Source organism: Oratosquilla oratoria, chromosome 27 (genome assembly GCF_046742065.1).
Source record: "Oratosquilla oratoria isolate Oo_2021 chromosome 27, ASM4674206v1, whole genome shotgun sequence".
In the NCBI taxonomy this organism is placed as follows: Eukaryota; Metazoa; Arthropoda; class Malacostraca; order Stomatopoda; family Squillidae; genus Oratosquilla; species Oratosquilla oratoria.
The window spans coordinates 37,973,360-37,988,441 of record NC_134803.1 but is presented as its reverse complement, the minus strand read 5'-3'; the positions used below and the strand labels follow the sequence as shown (position 1 = coordinate 37,988,441).

The 15,082-nt window shown below is 36.8% G+C and overlaps 1 protein-coding gene across 1 annotated transcript in view; it reads right to left on the bottom strand.

The window, feature by feature from the left end:
• Nucleotides 1-253: 253 nt before the first annotated feature.
• The window catches only part of LOC143039810 (uncharacterized), a 37,622-nt gene continuing 22,793 nt past the window's right edge, over nt 254-15,082 (bottom strand). Inside the window, exons 10-16 of the mRNA XM_076210058.1 lie at nt 7,732-7,905; nt 6,857-6,925; nt 6,549-6,729; nt 6,063-6,147; nt 4,068-4,242; nt 3,005-3,204; nt 254-559 (exon numbers count right to left, since the gene is read on the bottom strand). Of these exons, the coding sequence (XP_076066173.1) occupies nt 405-559; nt 3,005-3,204; nt 4,068-4,242; nt 6,063-6,147; nt 6,549-6,729; nt 6,857-6,925; nt 7,732-7,905 (1,039 nt within the window). The 3' untranslated portion in view covers nt 254-404. The remainder of the gene's footprint in view (nt 560-3,004; nt 3,205-4,067; nt 4,243-6,062; nt 6,148-6,548; nt 6,730-6,856; nt 6,926-7,731; nt 7,906-15,082) is intronic.

Here is a 15,082-nt window from a genome sequence, read left to right as displayed (position 1 = left end):
TAAAAAAATAGATGAAACAAAAATAATTAAATAAATTACCCTAGATCCAATCACCTAAAACTCAACACAATATGTCTTCTTTGAGTAACTTATGATCAAATCTGGTTGCCATTGTTGATTACTTGGGAGATGTAGGTCTTCTACAAAAGAGAGCTGGGCAATAGATTGACTGACTGAAATAATGAGTTTAAAAATTAATACAGTAGACAAAAATAAAATCACCAAGTTGTATGGGTAATCAGATGGAAAGATATGTCGTTATGAAAACTTTATTAAAATAAAAAACAATAACAACCTTACCTCTAATATTTGATTTCAAATATCATTTACAAGGTTATGCTCCCTATTTTATCACTATATGCACAATCCTTCATACACCCAGCCAGTAAACATAATTGCTATGTTTAGAGGAATTCAAGATGTTTTTCTGGATTACTGGAGTATAAATGTTTGTGGTCCTCATAAAGATTTATGAGAGCTTCTATATATCTGCTATGTAGGGACTCCACATCTTCATTACTTGGGTTTTCTACTTGCTGAACATCAATGGGCTCCCCAACTGTTATAACAAAGGAAACAGGAAAATAATTAATATGACAGATGCATGAGGGTAGAGTGCTGGAGGGTTGGAGGAGTGCCTATACAGTTCCACTTTACAAGGGAAAAGGGGAAAAGTGTGTGTGTAGTAGTTTCAGTGGGATCAGTTTGTTAAGTGTAGTTAGGAAGGCTTATGGGAGGGTTTTGATCGAAAGGATTAGGAGAGGAACAGAGGGAGTAATTGGTGAGGAACAGTGTGGGCTTAGGACAGGTAGGGGTTGCATGGATCAGATTTTTGTGGTAAGACATATGTGAGAAAGCTTTAGGAAAAGGTAAGGATGTTTTTTTGGCCTTTATGGATTTGGAAAAAGCTTACAACAGGGTAGACAGGAAGGAACTGTGGGAGGTACTGCAGATATATTGGATAGGAGGCTAGCTGTTAAGAGCAGTCAAGAGTTTTTACAAGAGTAGTAGAGCTTGTGTTAGAATCAGAAATGGAGAGAGTGAGTGGTTTGAGGTAAGGGTGGGACTTTCCCAGGGATGTTATGTCACCTTGGCTGTTCAATTTATACATGGATAGGGTGGTGTGAGAGGTAAATGCAAAGGTAACGGGTCAGGGATTGGAGATGGTTAAGGATCAGCGAGGGGATTAAGAAAGTGACAGAATTTGGGAAGGGGTGTGAAAGAAGGAAGTTGAAGATAAATGTGGGTAAAAGTAAGGTGATGAGATGTACAAGGGGAGAAAGTGGCAGCAGACTGGAAACGAGTATTAAAGGAGAAAGACTGAAGGAAGTAGATAGTTTTAGATACTTGGGTGCAAATGTGGTGGGAAAGGGAGGAGTAGAGGTGGAGGTAGAATGTAGAGAGAGAGAAGCAAGTAAATGCCTTGAGGGATTAAAAAGTGTTATTAGAAATAGACATTTGGAAGTGGCCGCTAAGAGATGATTGTTTGAAGGAGTGATTGTGCCAGCAGCACTGTATAGGACAGAAACATGGAACATAAGAGATGAAGAGAGGAGTCTGAATGTGTCTGAGATGAGGTGCCTGAGAAGTATGATAGGGTTACTAGGCTGGACAGAGTGAGAAATGAGGAGGTGAGGAGGAGAATGGGGATGGAAAGGGAGTTGGGAGATGGGGTTGATGAAAGAGTATTGGGATAGAATGAATGAAGAAAGATTGGTAAAAGAGGTGTGGAATGAAGAAGTAGGAGTGAACATGATGGAGCGACCAAGGATGAGGTGGATGGATGGGGTAAAAGGGGCATTGAGAAAGAGGGGAGTGTCTATTGAGGAAGGACAGAAGAAGACAAACGATAGGGGTGAGTAATGGTTGTGTATGGATGATGCTGTGATGCACAAAAGGGAGTGGGTTGGGGATGGGAGGTGAGGGAGCATGTGGGAAAAAATAGTATGATGCAGTGCAAAGGGATTTCTCCGTCTTTTCTTTTTCTGCATGAGGGGATGGAGATGGGGGTTCCCTGATTTAAGGAAACGGCCTTGCTGTGGACGTGCTGTGTCTTGCAACACTGCTTCTGACTCAGGGCAGTGGACAAGATGCAGGGATGCCTGTCATGCAGGAGGAGCCAAGATAAGAGGGAGGGAGTGGGGTGAATGGGAGTGGAGTATGTGAGGATGGAATGGGTGGAAGTGGATTTTATGCCTTTGTTTTTTGGCTACCTCCCTTGTTACGGGGAAAGAGCCTTTGGTATATGTATGTATGAAATCGTTTCAACTTATGGTAACCTGCAAGTTGTGATCCTACAAGATGGATATTAGAGAGCATCATTTCCCTGCTGTCCATCTTCAAAACCCATCACCACTCTTACTTTTATCTGAAGGTGCAAGACCCAGGGAATGACATTCAGTCCCCAGATTGGGCACAGAATCTTTCTATATCAACTTCAATTGTATTTCCTCTACTTTTTACGTAAGGGGATACGAGAAACTTGAACCAGTTACTGCTCCTCTCCTACTACTATAAACCAGGGAGATAGAAATGTTACACACATTGCAGGCAACACTCATTTCTTTCCTGAGATTATATGGGAGGACCCCAGAACCACTACCAACAACTGTGAAGTTGCAGGTCTCCAGTTAAATTCAAAGCAACAATTATTATTATAATACCTTTTAGAATATTTCAGATTAAAATACTGTGGGTGACTGACAGAATTTTTCAAATGTCACATGATAGATATTCACAGTATTCCACTGCTTCTGACCCAGGGCGGTGGACAAGATGCAGGGATGACCGTCATCCAGTTGGTGCCAAGATAAAAGGGACGGAAGAGGCTGGAGGGGAGTGGTGTATTACGGATGAAATGGGTGGGAGTGGTTTTTATGCCTTTATTTTTTGGCTACCTTCTTTATACATACATATACAAAAGGCCTTTCCCCCTTACACAGCGGGTAGCCAAAAAGAAATCACTCCCACCCATTTGGTATATGTATACATGTATTACACTTACCAACAACTGTGATGCTTCTTCGTAAAGGAATAATGCCAAAGCTGTATTGGAAGATGCCTCTCCCAGAGAAAATGCAAGGGGCAATCTTAATGATATTTTGCAATCTGTCCTGAAAGTTGCGAAGTCTTGAACCTTTGGGATTAGCAACCTGATTATAGATGTTAGTCTCACCAAAGGAATAGACTGGCACTAAAGAAGTTCTGGAACATAGAAATAAAAATGAGACTTTTCTGATTGTATGTAATATCCATCAATACAACCCATCTATTGCAATCGTTATCACATATCTACAATCAAACCATTCTTAACAATGACAACCACTTAATTGAATGAAATTGCCTGAGACTAGCATGAGCAATCTATAAAAGCCCACCATCCCATGAAATGAGTTATTCTAAATAATTATGACTATCACTATGGAGGTGGTTCTTCATGTAACCAAACTCATTTGTTATCTGATACAACAATATCAAGGAAGTATCTTACTGGGCTAAATAATTTTAACTCTTTCATGTCAGAGTCTGTTTTTCAGAGGAATAAAATCACCTTATATCAGTCTAAAATGTTTTTGTAAAGTATGAAATCAGACTTGACTAAAAATATCAACAGTACCTCCCTATCACAAGCTCTTGAGTTTACAAAAAAATGTTGTGGAATGCCCTTTCTCAAACTGCATAAGGCCTACAATTTTATACTTCACCCTACTGTTTGGGCAATCTCCCTTAAAAACAATAAAATCATCAGGTATTAGCCAGAAAAAATGTATAGAGTAAACAACTGAAATGGCTAATCATGATGGTCTCCATTGTTCTGCTATAGTGACATTCTTTTAACAAAATACATTTGTCTAGCATAAGACACAATAAGAATTGAGTACTACACCACAGCAAAGGGGTCAAAAGGTTAAGGTCAGTGAATTTTATCACGTTTGAGAGCAACTTTTGAAAACAAACTTACTCATTTATGAGAATATGGTAACCAATTTACCTATATTTCTATGCTATTTTCAACTATTAGCATAAATCCATCCATATTTTGATGTCACTTCTGTTAACACTCTTACCCATGTTTTAGAGCCATTTTGCAGAACCCCATCTTTTTTCGACAGTGAAGAATAGTTGAGCCAGGATGCGCATCAAGTGCTTCTGGTGCACCTCCAATTACTAGGCAAAGTGCTTTGCCCTTCTCCTCCTGGGTCAAGAGGTAGTTCATACTGTCCTTGGAGGAGCTTACTATTCCTGGGTTAATGACACAAAAATATTAATCAAATGATCCAGCTAGTTTGTTATACTTCTTACTATGTTCAAACAATCTTGGCAGAAAAATAAAACTTGCTGGCAAACTGGTTTCAAAAGTCTTGAGAAGTTGAATATACACTAAATTAGTCTGCATAAACTCATATTAATGCATGTATTCTATTGAAACTTAAGCTCCACACCCTAACCTAGTTGCAGCTCAAACACTGTTGTACATAACATTTAACAAGCACAATGATGTCTCAAATTGATATGTGGCCTCAAATTTCAACCATGATCTTGAGTTTGTTTAACTTTCTGATGGACCCCACAACAAAGTATGACATCAAGAATGTACTGAAAATATTATTGGCTAGTACATATCAGCTGCAGATAACCTATTATTTAGTGGCCAAGGGATGGTTAGTTTGTTAAGTCCATGAAACCCTGAACTGATCAATTCAAAGTGGAGATGATTTATCAAAGGTATCAATGAATGAAAATGAAATTTCAGTATGGTTCTGGTAGGATGCCATCCAATTTGTAAATCTATAAACTTTGCGAACTCCCACTACTCTATGATCTAAGTTGGTCTGAAAAGACTATAACAAATAATATACAACATTAAGTATGTGATCAATTTTAAGTGTTGAAATGGGAACACCAAAGTAGTGAGAGAGAGAGAGAGAGAGAGAGAAAGAGAGAGAAAGAGAGAGAGAGAGAGAGAGAGAGAGAAATGGACTCTCAAATGGATAATGCCCCCAGATAGAAACCATCAACCAAACCACTATGCAGTGCAACTTAATATATCCTCTCAAGAGGTGCAACCCTGAGCCCTGAGGAGCTGAAATCTGTTCTCTAGAACAGGTCCAATGTTCACTCACCCTTTCAGAACACTTCAATTTAATTTAATTCCAACCTATAATATTTTAATCTTCCCTGATACATGAATTTAAAATGAGGTATAAAAACTGAAGAATAAGACACAGGACCTATGGGCACAGATGCCTTCCTGTATACTACAAGTATGTGCACATACAAAGCATACATACATACATATACCAAAGGCTTTTTCCCCCTTACATGGTGGGTAGCCAAAAAGAAAAAGGCATAGAAACCACTCCCATACACACAAAGAACAAAACAAATATTCTATGCTTCACCAGACTACTCTAGACTTCAATCCAGCAGAGAAATTGCTCCCAATACAAGCAAGAATTGCAATTGTATACCTGCATGCATGTCACCACCCTGCATTAAAACAGAACCAACAAAGAACTGTCCTGGCAGCAGACACTAAATGCCAAAGATGCAACCACCATAATGAAGACTCAGAGCACAGTTCATTCCCAAGAGCTATACAAAATCTTACTTAATGACTTGAGGGCTAACTGATGCCATGGACAGTTCCCTGAGGGCTGTAGGTCACCTGCAAGTTTGAACTGAGGCAACAAATTGATTGACAGATTAAATCAAGGATGTCACTATCTTTATACATCAAATAAAAATAATGTGATTTAGTTTTCCTTTGCTTTTTAGTAGACTAAAGCTCAACTAAATTTATAAGTTGTTGACCCTACTAATACTAAGGTGCACTAAATAAATTTTGTTGTGCAAACAAAAGACAATCTTACTCAGCTCATGTTGAGAACCTGACCTAAATGGGGTCTTCACTGATCAAGGCTCTATTAACGTTAAGATATAGCCATTAATGAAATAAAATGGTTTAGTATTTGACACAAGTTTTACACAATGTATCAATACAATGACTTGGTTAACCTGACAGATGTACACAATGGTCTTTGTGCACTGTATATGCATACCTCCATTTAAGAGATACTCTCGGAAGACTGGCAATGAGAAGTTCCCCTCAAGTACCAGTAAGTATGGTGTAATTCCTGAGAAGACCTGAAACCATAAAGGAACTATTGTCAAGGGACAAAAAGGAAAAAAATGCAGGTACCTTCATCCAACTTCAATTTCCAGAGAAAAAATGGCAGTCAGGGCCTATGCACACAGGCCATTCTCATTAGGTGATGGCTACCATCTGTTTGATAACTTCTCAAATACTCAAGACAATTAATTCTTTAATATTTTTACCATTGGATTTACTATTTTATAATAAAATACCATGAATAAACTGTGCATTAGTCTATATTATCATTTCACATAAGCAATAGATATCTCTAACAACAGAAGTCAAACAGAAGCCATATTTTTTTCCTATCAATCAGTCACTGACAACCAAAATGGTGCTTAGAGAAAACAACGACTAATGTGTACAAGTCCAAAAGTTCATTTATTAGTACCTTGGAGAATCCAAGTGCTTCAGTGGCAAAGACCCCAACAGCGCCGCCGCAGAGGATGCCATGTGGATGGTATCCCATGATGTAGTTCTTGGAAGGGTCCAATTCAGCTGTCTTTACCACTTTTATTGGGAAGTAGTCACGAAAATACTCCCACAATCTCCAATGTCGCTGCCATCGTGATCTGGCCCATGAGGTTGCAGAAAAACGTTACCACATCCTTTTAGAAATGTGTAGCAGATAAAATTATCAGAGTATATCAAATATAAACATGGGATTCTTAATAAATCATAAATGATCTGGGATATTACCTTCTGCCTCCTAGCCGGCAGTAATCCTTGCTCCACCAGTACCAGACAAGGTAACACAGTGATATCCACCTGGGAAAATGAATAGGGATAACAATAAACAACTTTTGTAGCCGACACATTCCATAAAAATAAATAAAATAAAATAACAACAATAATAATAATGATGATGATGATAATGATGATGTTCATAATGATAATGATGATAATAATAATGATGATAATAATAATAAAATAATAAAATAATAATAATAATAATAATAATAATAATAATAATAATAATAATAATAATAAAAAAAAAATAATAATAATAATAATAATAATAATAATAATAATAATAATAATAATAATAATAATAATAATAATAATAATAATAATAATAATAATAATAATAATAATAATAATAATAATAATAATAATAATAATAATAATAATAATAATAATAATAATAATAATAATAATAATAATAATAATAATAATAATAATAATAATAATAATAATAATAATAATAATGATAATGATGATAATAATAATGATGATAATAATAATAATAATAATAATAATAATAATAATAATAATAATAATAATAATAATAATAATAATAACAACAACAACAACAACAACAACACCACCACCACCTCCCTGATGGATACCTTATGATCTTATTCTCATCCCAAACTTCTGATCCCTTTCTACTGGACTTTGGGTCGCGTCAAGCTTTTCCCACATTATTTTGACGTCGTAATTGTCTATACATGCCATAACTTTTAAGTATATCAAAGAGGGGCCTTAATGTTGAGGAAGTGACCCTCTGAGACCTCAATTTTTGCCTGTAAATGGAAGTGACAGAATACAAGGAAGGCCATGATTAAACTCACCAGTACTGAGTAAAGAGAAGGTAAATGAGGATAATAAGTGACGAGAGACCCATGAAGAGGTATGACGACATCCAGAATAGAGCGGCCCCGGTTTGGAGACGCCGCGACATAGGGATGTTGAGAGGAGCGAACTCCATCCCAAGAAAGCGCGCCATAATGGCGGCACGCTTTGGGCTGCAAAGCAGTCGATATAATTAAAAATAAATCAATAAGTACAGATCAAATTAACATAAATATAAGTATAAACATAGATATATAAATATGAATATATATAAATATAATATAGTACAAATAAAATAATGTAATACATCGCGTCTTTCAAGGAAACATCGTGGATTTGTGGTCAAAGCAATATCAAACATACACCACACGTACAGTTCAGAAACTGAATAGTGTACGACTGCAGATATTTCGCATGAAAATGTGTTATGGTATGCCCTCATTAAGTTAGTGAAATAGATTACAGTGAAAGAGACATATTTCGATTTCGGAAGCACGTGGCATCTACTATTTATACAGATACTTTGACACGTACTGTATATTTATTTGTTTACCTAAGTTTAATAAACAGAATAAGTTGTACTCAAGAAACCCCACCTCTGTGTCTCCGATTATTGAATTCAATTTAATTCACATTGTCCATCTGGAGGGATTCTTCGTGTTAATTCAAATACCAATGCATATGAGATTTTTTCTTATCAACGACTTTCACTTCGTTTTTATTCGCATTATTACTGATCTCTTCATATTATTTTGCTCCATACTAAAAGACAATTGTGTCGCCTCTTCTTCCTTTTCCTTCTCAATTAGTTAAACCCCACTTTACCGAGTTTTTCATTATACAATTTGTCGGCTATGCTAGGAATCATTATAGTTGCCGTCCTTTGTAATTTAAATTTCTTACAACTTTCATCCTTGTAAGGGTACCACACCATTAATGCATACTCCAATTTGGAGCGGATAATTATATATATCTATATATATATCTATCTATCTATATATATATATATATATATATATATATATATATATATATATACTAGCCAAATTACCCGCGCGTTGCTGCGGGCATGTGATAATAATTTTAATTTTGATAGAATTTGTGGAGAAAAGTTACACGTATCAATATAACTCAATCGAAAAGGTAACACATATAAAATGTTAAGAAAAAAAAAGACTCAATTTGAGGCGGGACACGCCCTTAGGAAATAAAATATATTTGGTCGTGACTCGATTATATGACCGCCCGCGAAAAAGTAAAATAAAAATAACCAATATTTAAACGTTTGATAAAATGATACAATCATTTTACATTTACATGCTTTCTCATTACAAAGCCTTTCATAGTTTGTGGCAACATTAATTTGACAAATATAAATAATATTTATGAATACACACAATGGTATGTTTAATCATAGTAATTGTTGTCACAAAGTGCCAATCGTGTTAAGGGGACACTACAGTTGTGGCGTGATACCCCACCATACCCATTTAACCCTCAACCCTAGCCAAAATATATATATGTATATTTTTTAATTAAATGTAGCTATCCAAGTACCTGTAGTGATAGGCTATCAGAATATATATGGTTATGGGAGTCTATCTCCAAAACCCTAGGAGTTCGTGAGCAGACAGAAGCTACTACTTTATTACAGTATATATATATATATATATATATATATATATATATATATATATATATATATATATATATATATATATTACAATAGTAGGGTAGCAGGTCCTCTTTCAGGCAGATATGATTAAACTTTGCAGCAGCTTCTGCATTCACGAGTTTCTTGCTGACATGTTCAACTTTTCTAATACTTGAACGTTGAATATCGTTGAGATGTCTTATTATGTGTCCAAACTTCATTTGGAATGGATGTAAAGACAATACTAACTTCTTAATTTTACTAGTAGAGCTTTCGCCTAACTTTAGGCATCTTCAGTACAAATTGAGTACAAATAAAAAAGGTGACAATATATACAAAGAACATATGGAACATTAGGAGAGACGGGAATTCGGACAGTCACTCAGGAGACAGGATCTGAAGTTCCGCCCACTGGGTCAACGGTGAACCTATGCCTGTGATCTATATACTTAGAAGTAGGAATGATAAATTGGTCGGGATTTTGTTTGTTCATGGTGGGATTTTGTCTTTTAATGTAAAGTGCTTCTAAGATGAGTATGCGGCGGACTTCTTATCCATACTCAAAGGTGCCAATACAGAAGGGGACATGGGATCTCTCGATGTGGAGAGCCTCTTCACAAATATAGATGTAGACAGAACAATTAATTATATTCTACAAGAAGTCTACCCTGAGGGCGAAACCTCCAAATTAAAAATCCCCATAAATCTTTTACGCCAATTACTGGAAATCTGCACCAAAGGGGCCCCTTTCTACTGCCCCAGGGGACAACTTTACAGACAAATTGACGGTGTCGCGATGGGCTCACCTCTAGGTGTCCTCTTTGCTAGTTTTTTCATGTGCATGGTGGAGAGAGAGGTTTTCAGCACCACCCGTAAGCCTCCTATATATACTCGATACGTGGACGATATTTTCGTCCTCGTAAGGGACCAAAGGGAGTTAGAAGACCTAAAGACTACCTTACAGCGTGTTTCTGGCCTAAATTTCACCACAGAGAACAGCGTCAACGGACAACTCCCTTTCCTGGACGTTAAGATCGATGCCAGTTCTCAAAGTTTCAAGACCGGAGTCTACTCCAAACCATCCAACCCTGGTCTTTGCCTAAACGGGAACAGTGAATGCCCATCGCGATACCGTAAGTCCACCATAGATGCTTACGTCAGAAGAGCCCTGTCGCACTGCAGTGATTGGAACCGTACCCACGCCGAGCTAGACAGGATCACACAAGTCCTGGTCAACAACGGTTTCTCAAACAAAGAGGTACAAAATGTCATCAACACACACCTGGACAGATGGTACAGACCCTCGACCGACAACATTCAAATAGGACAAAAGATCACTATATTTTACAAGAACACTATGTCCCCCCAATATAGAGCAGACGAGGACGCCACCAGGAAGATCATCGGAAAAAACGTCAGACCCTCCAACAGTGACGAACAAATCCACCTAAACATTTGGTACCAGAATAAGAAAACGTCCCACCTCCTCCTTAAGAATAGCCCTAGCCAGCGAACCCCGGTATTCCAACGTAGCCACCTTGTGTACGAATACACATGTAAAAAAGGGAACTGTGAAACCTTTAATGAAAAGTACATAGGGTCGACTACAACAAAACTATCAAGACGCCTCACCCTTCATCTTTCTAATGGAGCCATAAAACAACACCACATTGACATACATCAATCCCCAGTCACAAGGAAGGATCTGGAAGAAGGAACCATCATTCTACAAAATAAATGAAACTACATGCGCCTTCTCATGTTAGAAGCACTTCACATTAAAAGACAAAATCCCACCATGAACAAACAAAATCCCGACCAATTTATCATTCCTACTTCTAAGTATATTGGTCACAGGAATAGGTTCACCGTTGACCCAATGGGCGGAACTTCAGATACTGTCTCCTGAGTGACTGTCCGAATTCCCGTCTCTCCTAATGTTCCATATGTTCTTTGTATATATTGTCACCTTTTTTATTTGTACTCAATTTGTACTGAAGATGCCTAAAGTTAGGCGAAAACTCTACTAGTAAAATTAAGAAGTTAGTATTGTCTTTACATCCATTCCAATTGAAGTTTGGACACATAATAAGACATCTCAACGATATTCAACGTTCAAGTATTAGAAGAGTTGAACATGTGAGCAAAAAACTCGTGAATGCAGAAGCTGCTGCAAAGTTTAATCATATATGTATATATATATATATATATATATATATATATATATATATATATATATATATATATATATATCACGTGAATACCACTGTTGAAGTAAAAAAGACTGGAGACGGGGAATCTATATATTTCAATTGCAATCTGCAATCCTTTTCAGTAGATACTCCAACAGTGGTTTTCACGTGATTGACAGATGTGATTACATTTTTCACTTGTAATATATATATATATATATATATATATATATATATATATATATATATATATATATATATATATATACACACATATATAAGAGGTGGGTACCGTTAACAAAAAAAGACAACTTTGTTAATCGTTACTTCGTTAATTTAAGAAGAATGTAACGGAAGTTGCCATTAATCCGTCACGCCACTGGCAGTAGTCGTGATGCTAAAAGACACGACGAAGCGCAGCTTCTAGGATCTAAGGAACCCTAAGCCTAACTTTACCGCCAAAAGAACCTGCCTTCATCATCCCCTCAAACCGCAAGAACTTGGCAGTATGCGTTCTTTTAAATGTGCTGTTTGAGATTGTTCAGACTTGACTTGTGCCCCTTAATTAGACCAGACTTGGGTAGGCACACTTTGCAGCTGAAAATAAAATTCTCTTCCTTGAAAAAGTAGTCCTCTGGGTCTCGAAATAGAATATGGTTTAAAAACTTTGGTAACATGCAAAAATGGCTGAAATTGTAATATTACTGAACAAATATAAATACCTAATTGACGGCAAACCTTCATTTTCTGGTTTGAATTTTGTGTATAAAGATCTACAATAAATATCTGTTTGATTTATTGTGTTTACTAATAATGACCATTGCCCAACTCTAACCTTAACGGGTGGAATTAGACTAATTAATTTTCTTTACTTTGAATCTAATTATATGTCACTTAGATAACAACTTAAATCAGATAAGAAAATGTCAGGCAAAAAAAAAAAAAAAAAGCGGGGTACAAACTCCGGATCAGTAGGACTGAAAACAAAATTATTTAGGCATAAACACTAAATCATTACAGAGTGATAGACCTCAAGGCTAGAGACAGCGATGGACTCGTATTTTCTTTTGTTCTGTAGTTTTCGGATAAGGAAAGGGGGTATAAGGATTACAAAGGCGGAGCATGCCGACAGGAGACCTTTTGGTCCATATCTTGGTCGGATGCGAAAAAAAAAATATTATTAATAAATGAATAAATAACTATAATAATGTAAATAACAAATAAAATACACAAACGAATGCATAGGTGCAGTTAAATTATAAACAAACAGGTAAATAGAAGATAAATGAGAATCAAACAGACAAATGATTACAAAACAAAAATAATATAAAATAAATTATAATCATTACAGCATCTTGCTTAGGTGTTTATCTAAATGATTCTTAAAGCAGATTCGGAGACTGGGTCCGGGGAAGTCTGAGACTGGTGATGAATGGGTGGGATCATGTTGGAAAAACCACCCGCTTTCACGGGATAGGTGTTCATGGGAGGGAAAGAGTGGTCTGTAGAACACGGAAGGATGGTTGTTTGCCAGTGAACTAATCGCTGATCCAATTCACCAACAAATTGAGGAAGGGATTTTTATTAGAGGTAGGCAGAAAAAAACCATATATATATAGTGCGAGGTGAACTTAAATGAAAAAAAAATAGTATGAGGAAAGGTCAGAATAGGATTGAATCTCAGCAGAAGAAAAAGTATGTGTAGGTGTTTGCGCTTGTGTGCGCGATTTTGTTTGTGGGATGTGCGTCTGTGTAGTGTGTTCAACATAGAATGAAAATATATCTGTACAAACGCATACCGCAATAAAACAAGTATGCTATCGGTCAAAACTCCCAACGGCCCCCTTTTAGCATAGATACCGTGGCCAGCCTATTGAGATATGATCTACTTTTTCCACAGTTAACCTGATGTGATCTACCAGTCTAACATCTGAAGTAGTCTGTCTTTATAAATTTATGTTGTTCAGGCATGTCTATCATTATATATATAAATATAACTTATTCCCATAAAAAAATAAGAAATATAATGATCCAAGGATCATGAGTGCTTGGATATGCTATTGCATCTATTTGCATGACAACTTCTGAAGAACAAATTATGAACAGGTACAGTAGTGTGATCGACTGGTTGGCCACCCCTGGTATATTGTTGGTGAGCTTATGTCAGCAAAAAGGAAACGTGTCATGTGTTCAGACATATATACATCTTTATACTCTTTTCGTTTATTAATTTTCCGTGACTCATCCATCAAAGCAAAGATTTTTTCACTATAAAATAATACACATTTACTTTGTTCCAAAGAGTTACAATGACTTGTTCAATTATATTGTCATCTTCTCATAAGAATCTGTACTAAAACCCTGAAAATAAGGGAGAGTTTATGTATGAAGTTAACGGACCATTAACGAAAGTTGTCAATACAACGGAAGTTAATTAGGCCGTTAATGTTAACTTAAAAGTTAATCCGTTAATGAAAAAATAACTTCGTTAATTTACGATTAACGGACTGGTGCCCACCTATCAATAATACATACATACATACATATATATATATATATATATATATATATATATATATATATATATTCATACACGCATTTTAATTTATTAATATTTTTCTTTGAAAATTGCCAGTAACAGAGACTTCCCAGGTCCCTTTCTTTCATTCACTGTTTCATTTCTATTTGTCCCAATGACGTTATCCTTTTAGTTCTACCCATTTCCATTTTTTTTTTCGCGCTGAATTTAAAATTTCACTCCTAACTCCATCGTGACTATTTTGTAGCTCTTTCTGTATCAGTTTCAGATATTTTTTCTGTTATCTTCGTGATCAAGATGTGGTGAACAGTCCCCCACATGAGCTTATAGTATCGCCGCTGCAGAAATGGGATGGACAAGGAATGTATATGTTGTGTAGAAATAGCTGTATTATATTTGTGTAGGTTAAGTCCATATTACGCCTGTACTACAGGCATTTGTATCCTCATGAAAGCACAACCTAGGCCCTGCCGAGCCATGTTTCGGTCAGGATGGGTCGTTTGCTTCTTTTGCGTACGCAGGGTGCGTATATAAGGATGCCAGGTTTTGGTGTCCAGCGGCCAGTTCTTTTCTGTACTCGTCACAAGCGATGCGCGACTCAGGTCACTCTGCGGTCACTTTTGCGGTTAGGCCAGGGCTCCGAGGCCTGCCCGCCGACCCAGCCTAGGTCGACACTCGCGCTAACCAGAATAAAGCCACCAAACTCACTCAAGTCTCCTTCACTCCCTCGGCGCCAAAGCACAAGTAACATTCTCGTAATATTATATAGGCAACGCCAGAAATTTTTTTTTAACGTGAAGAGCGTGCGTCAGGAGGAACGTAACTGCGGCTGAAGCCGCCACCTTTCCCCTGTGTACTTTAAGGACTATTGGAACAGTCACTGCTGGAAATCGGAGAGGGATGAGGGATTCGAACCCACAACTAAGGAAATGCAAGACCAGCACAGTTCCGCGTAGAAACGACTT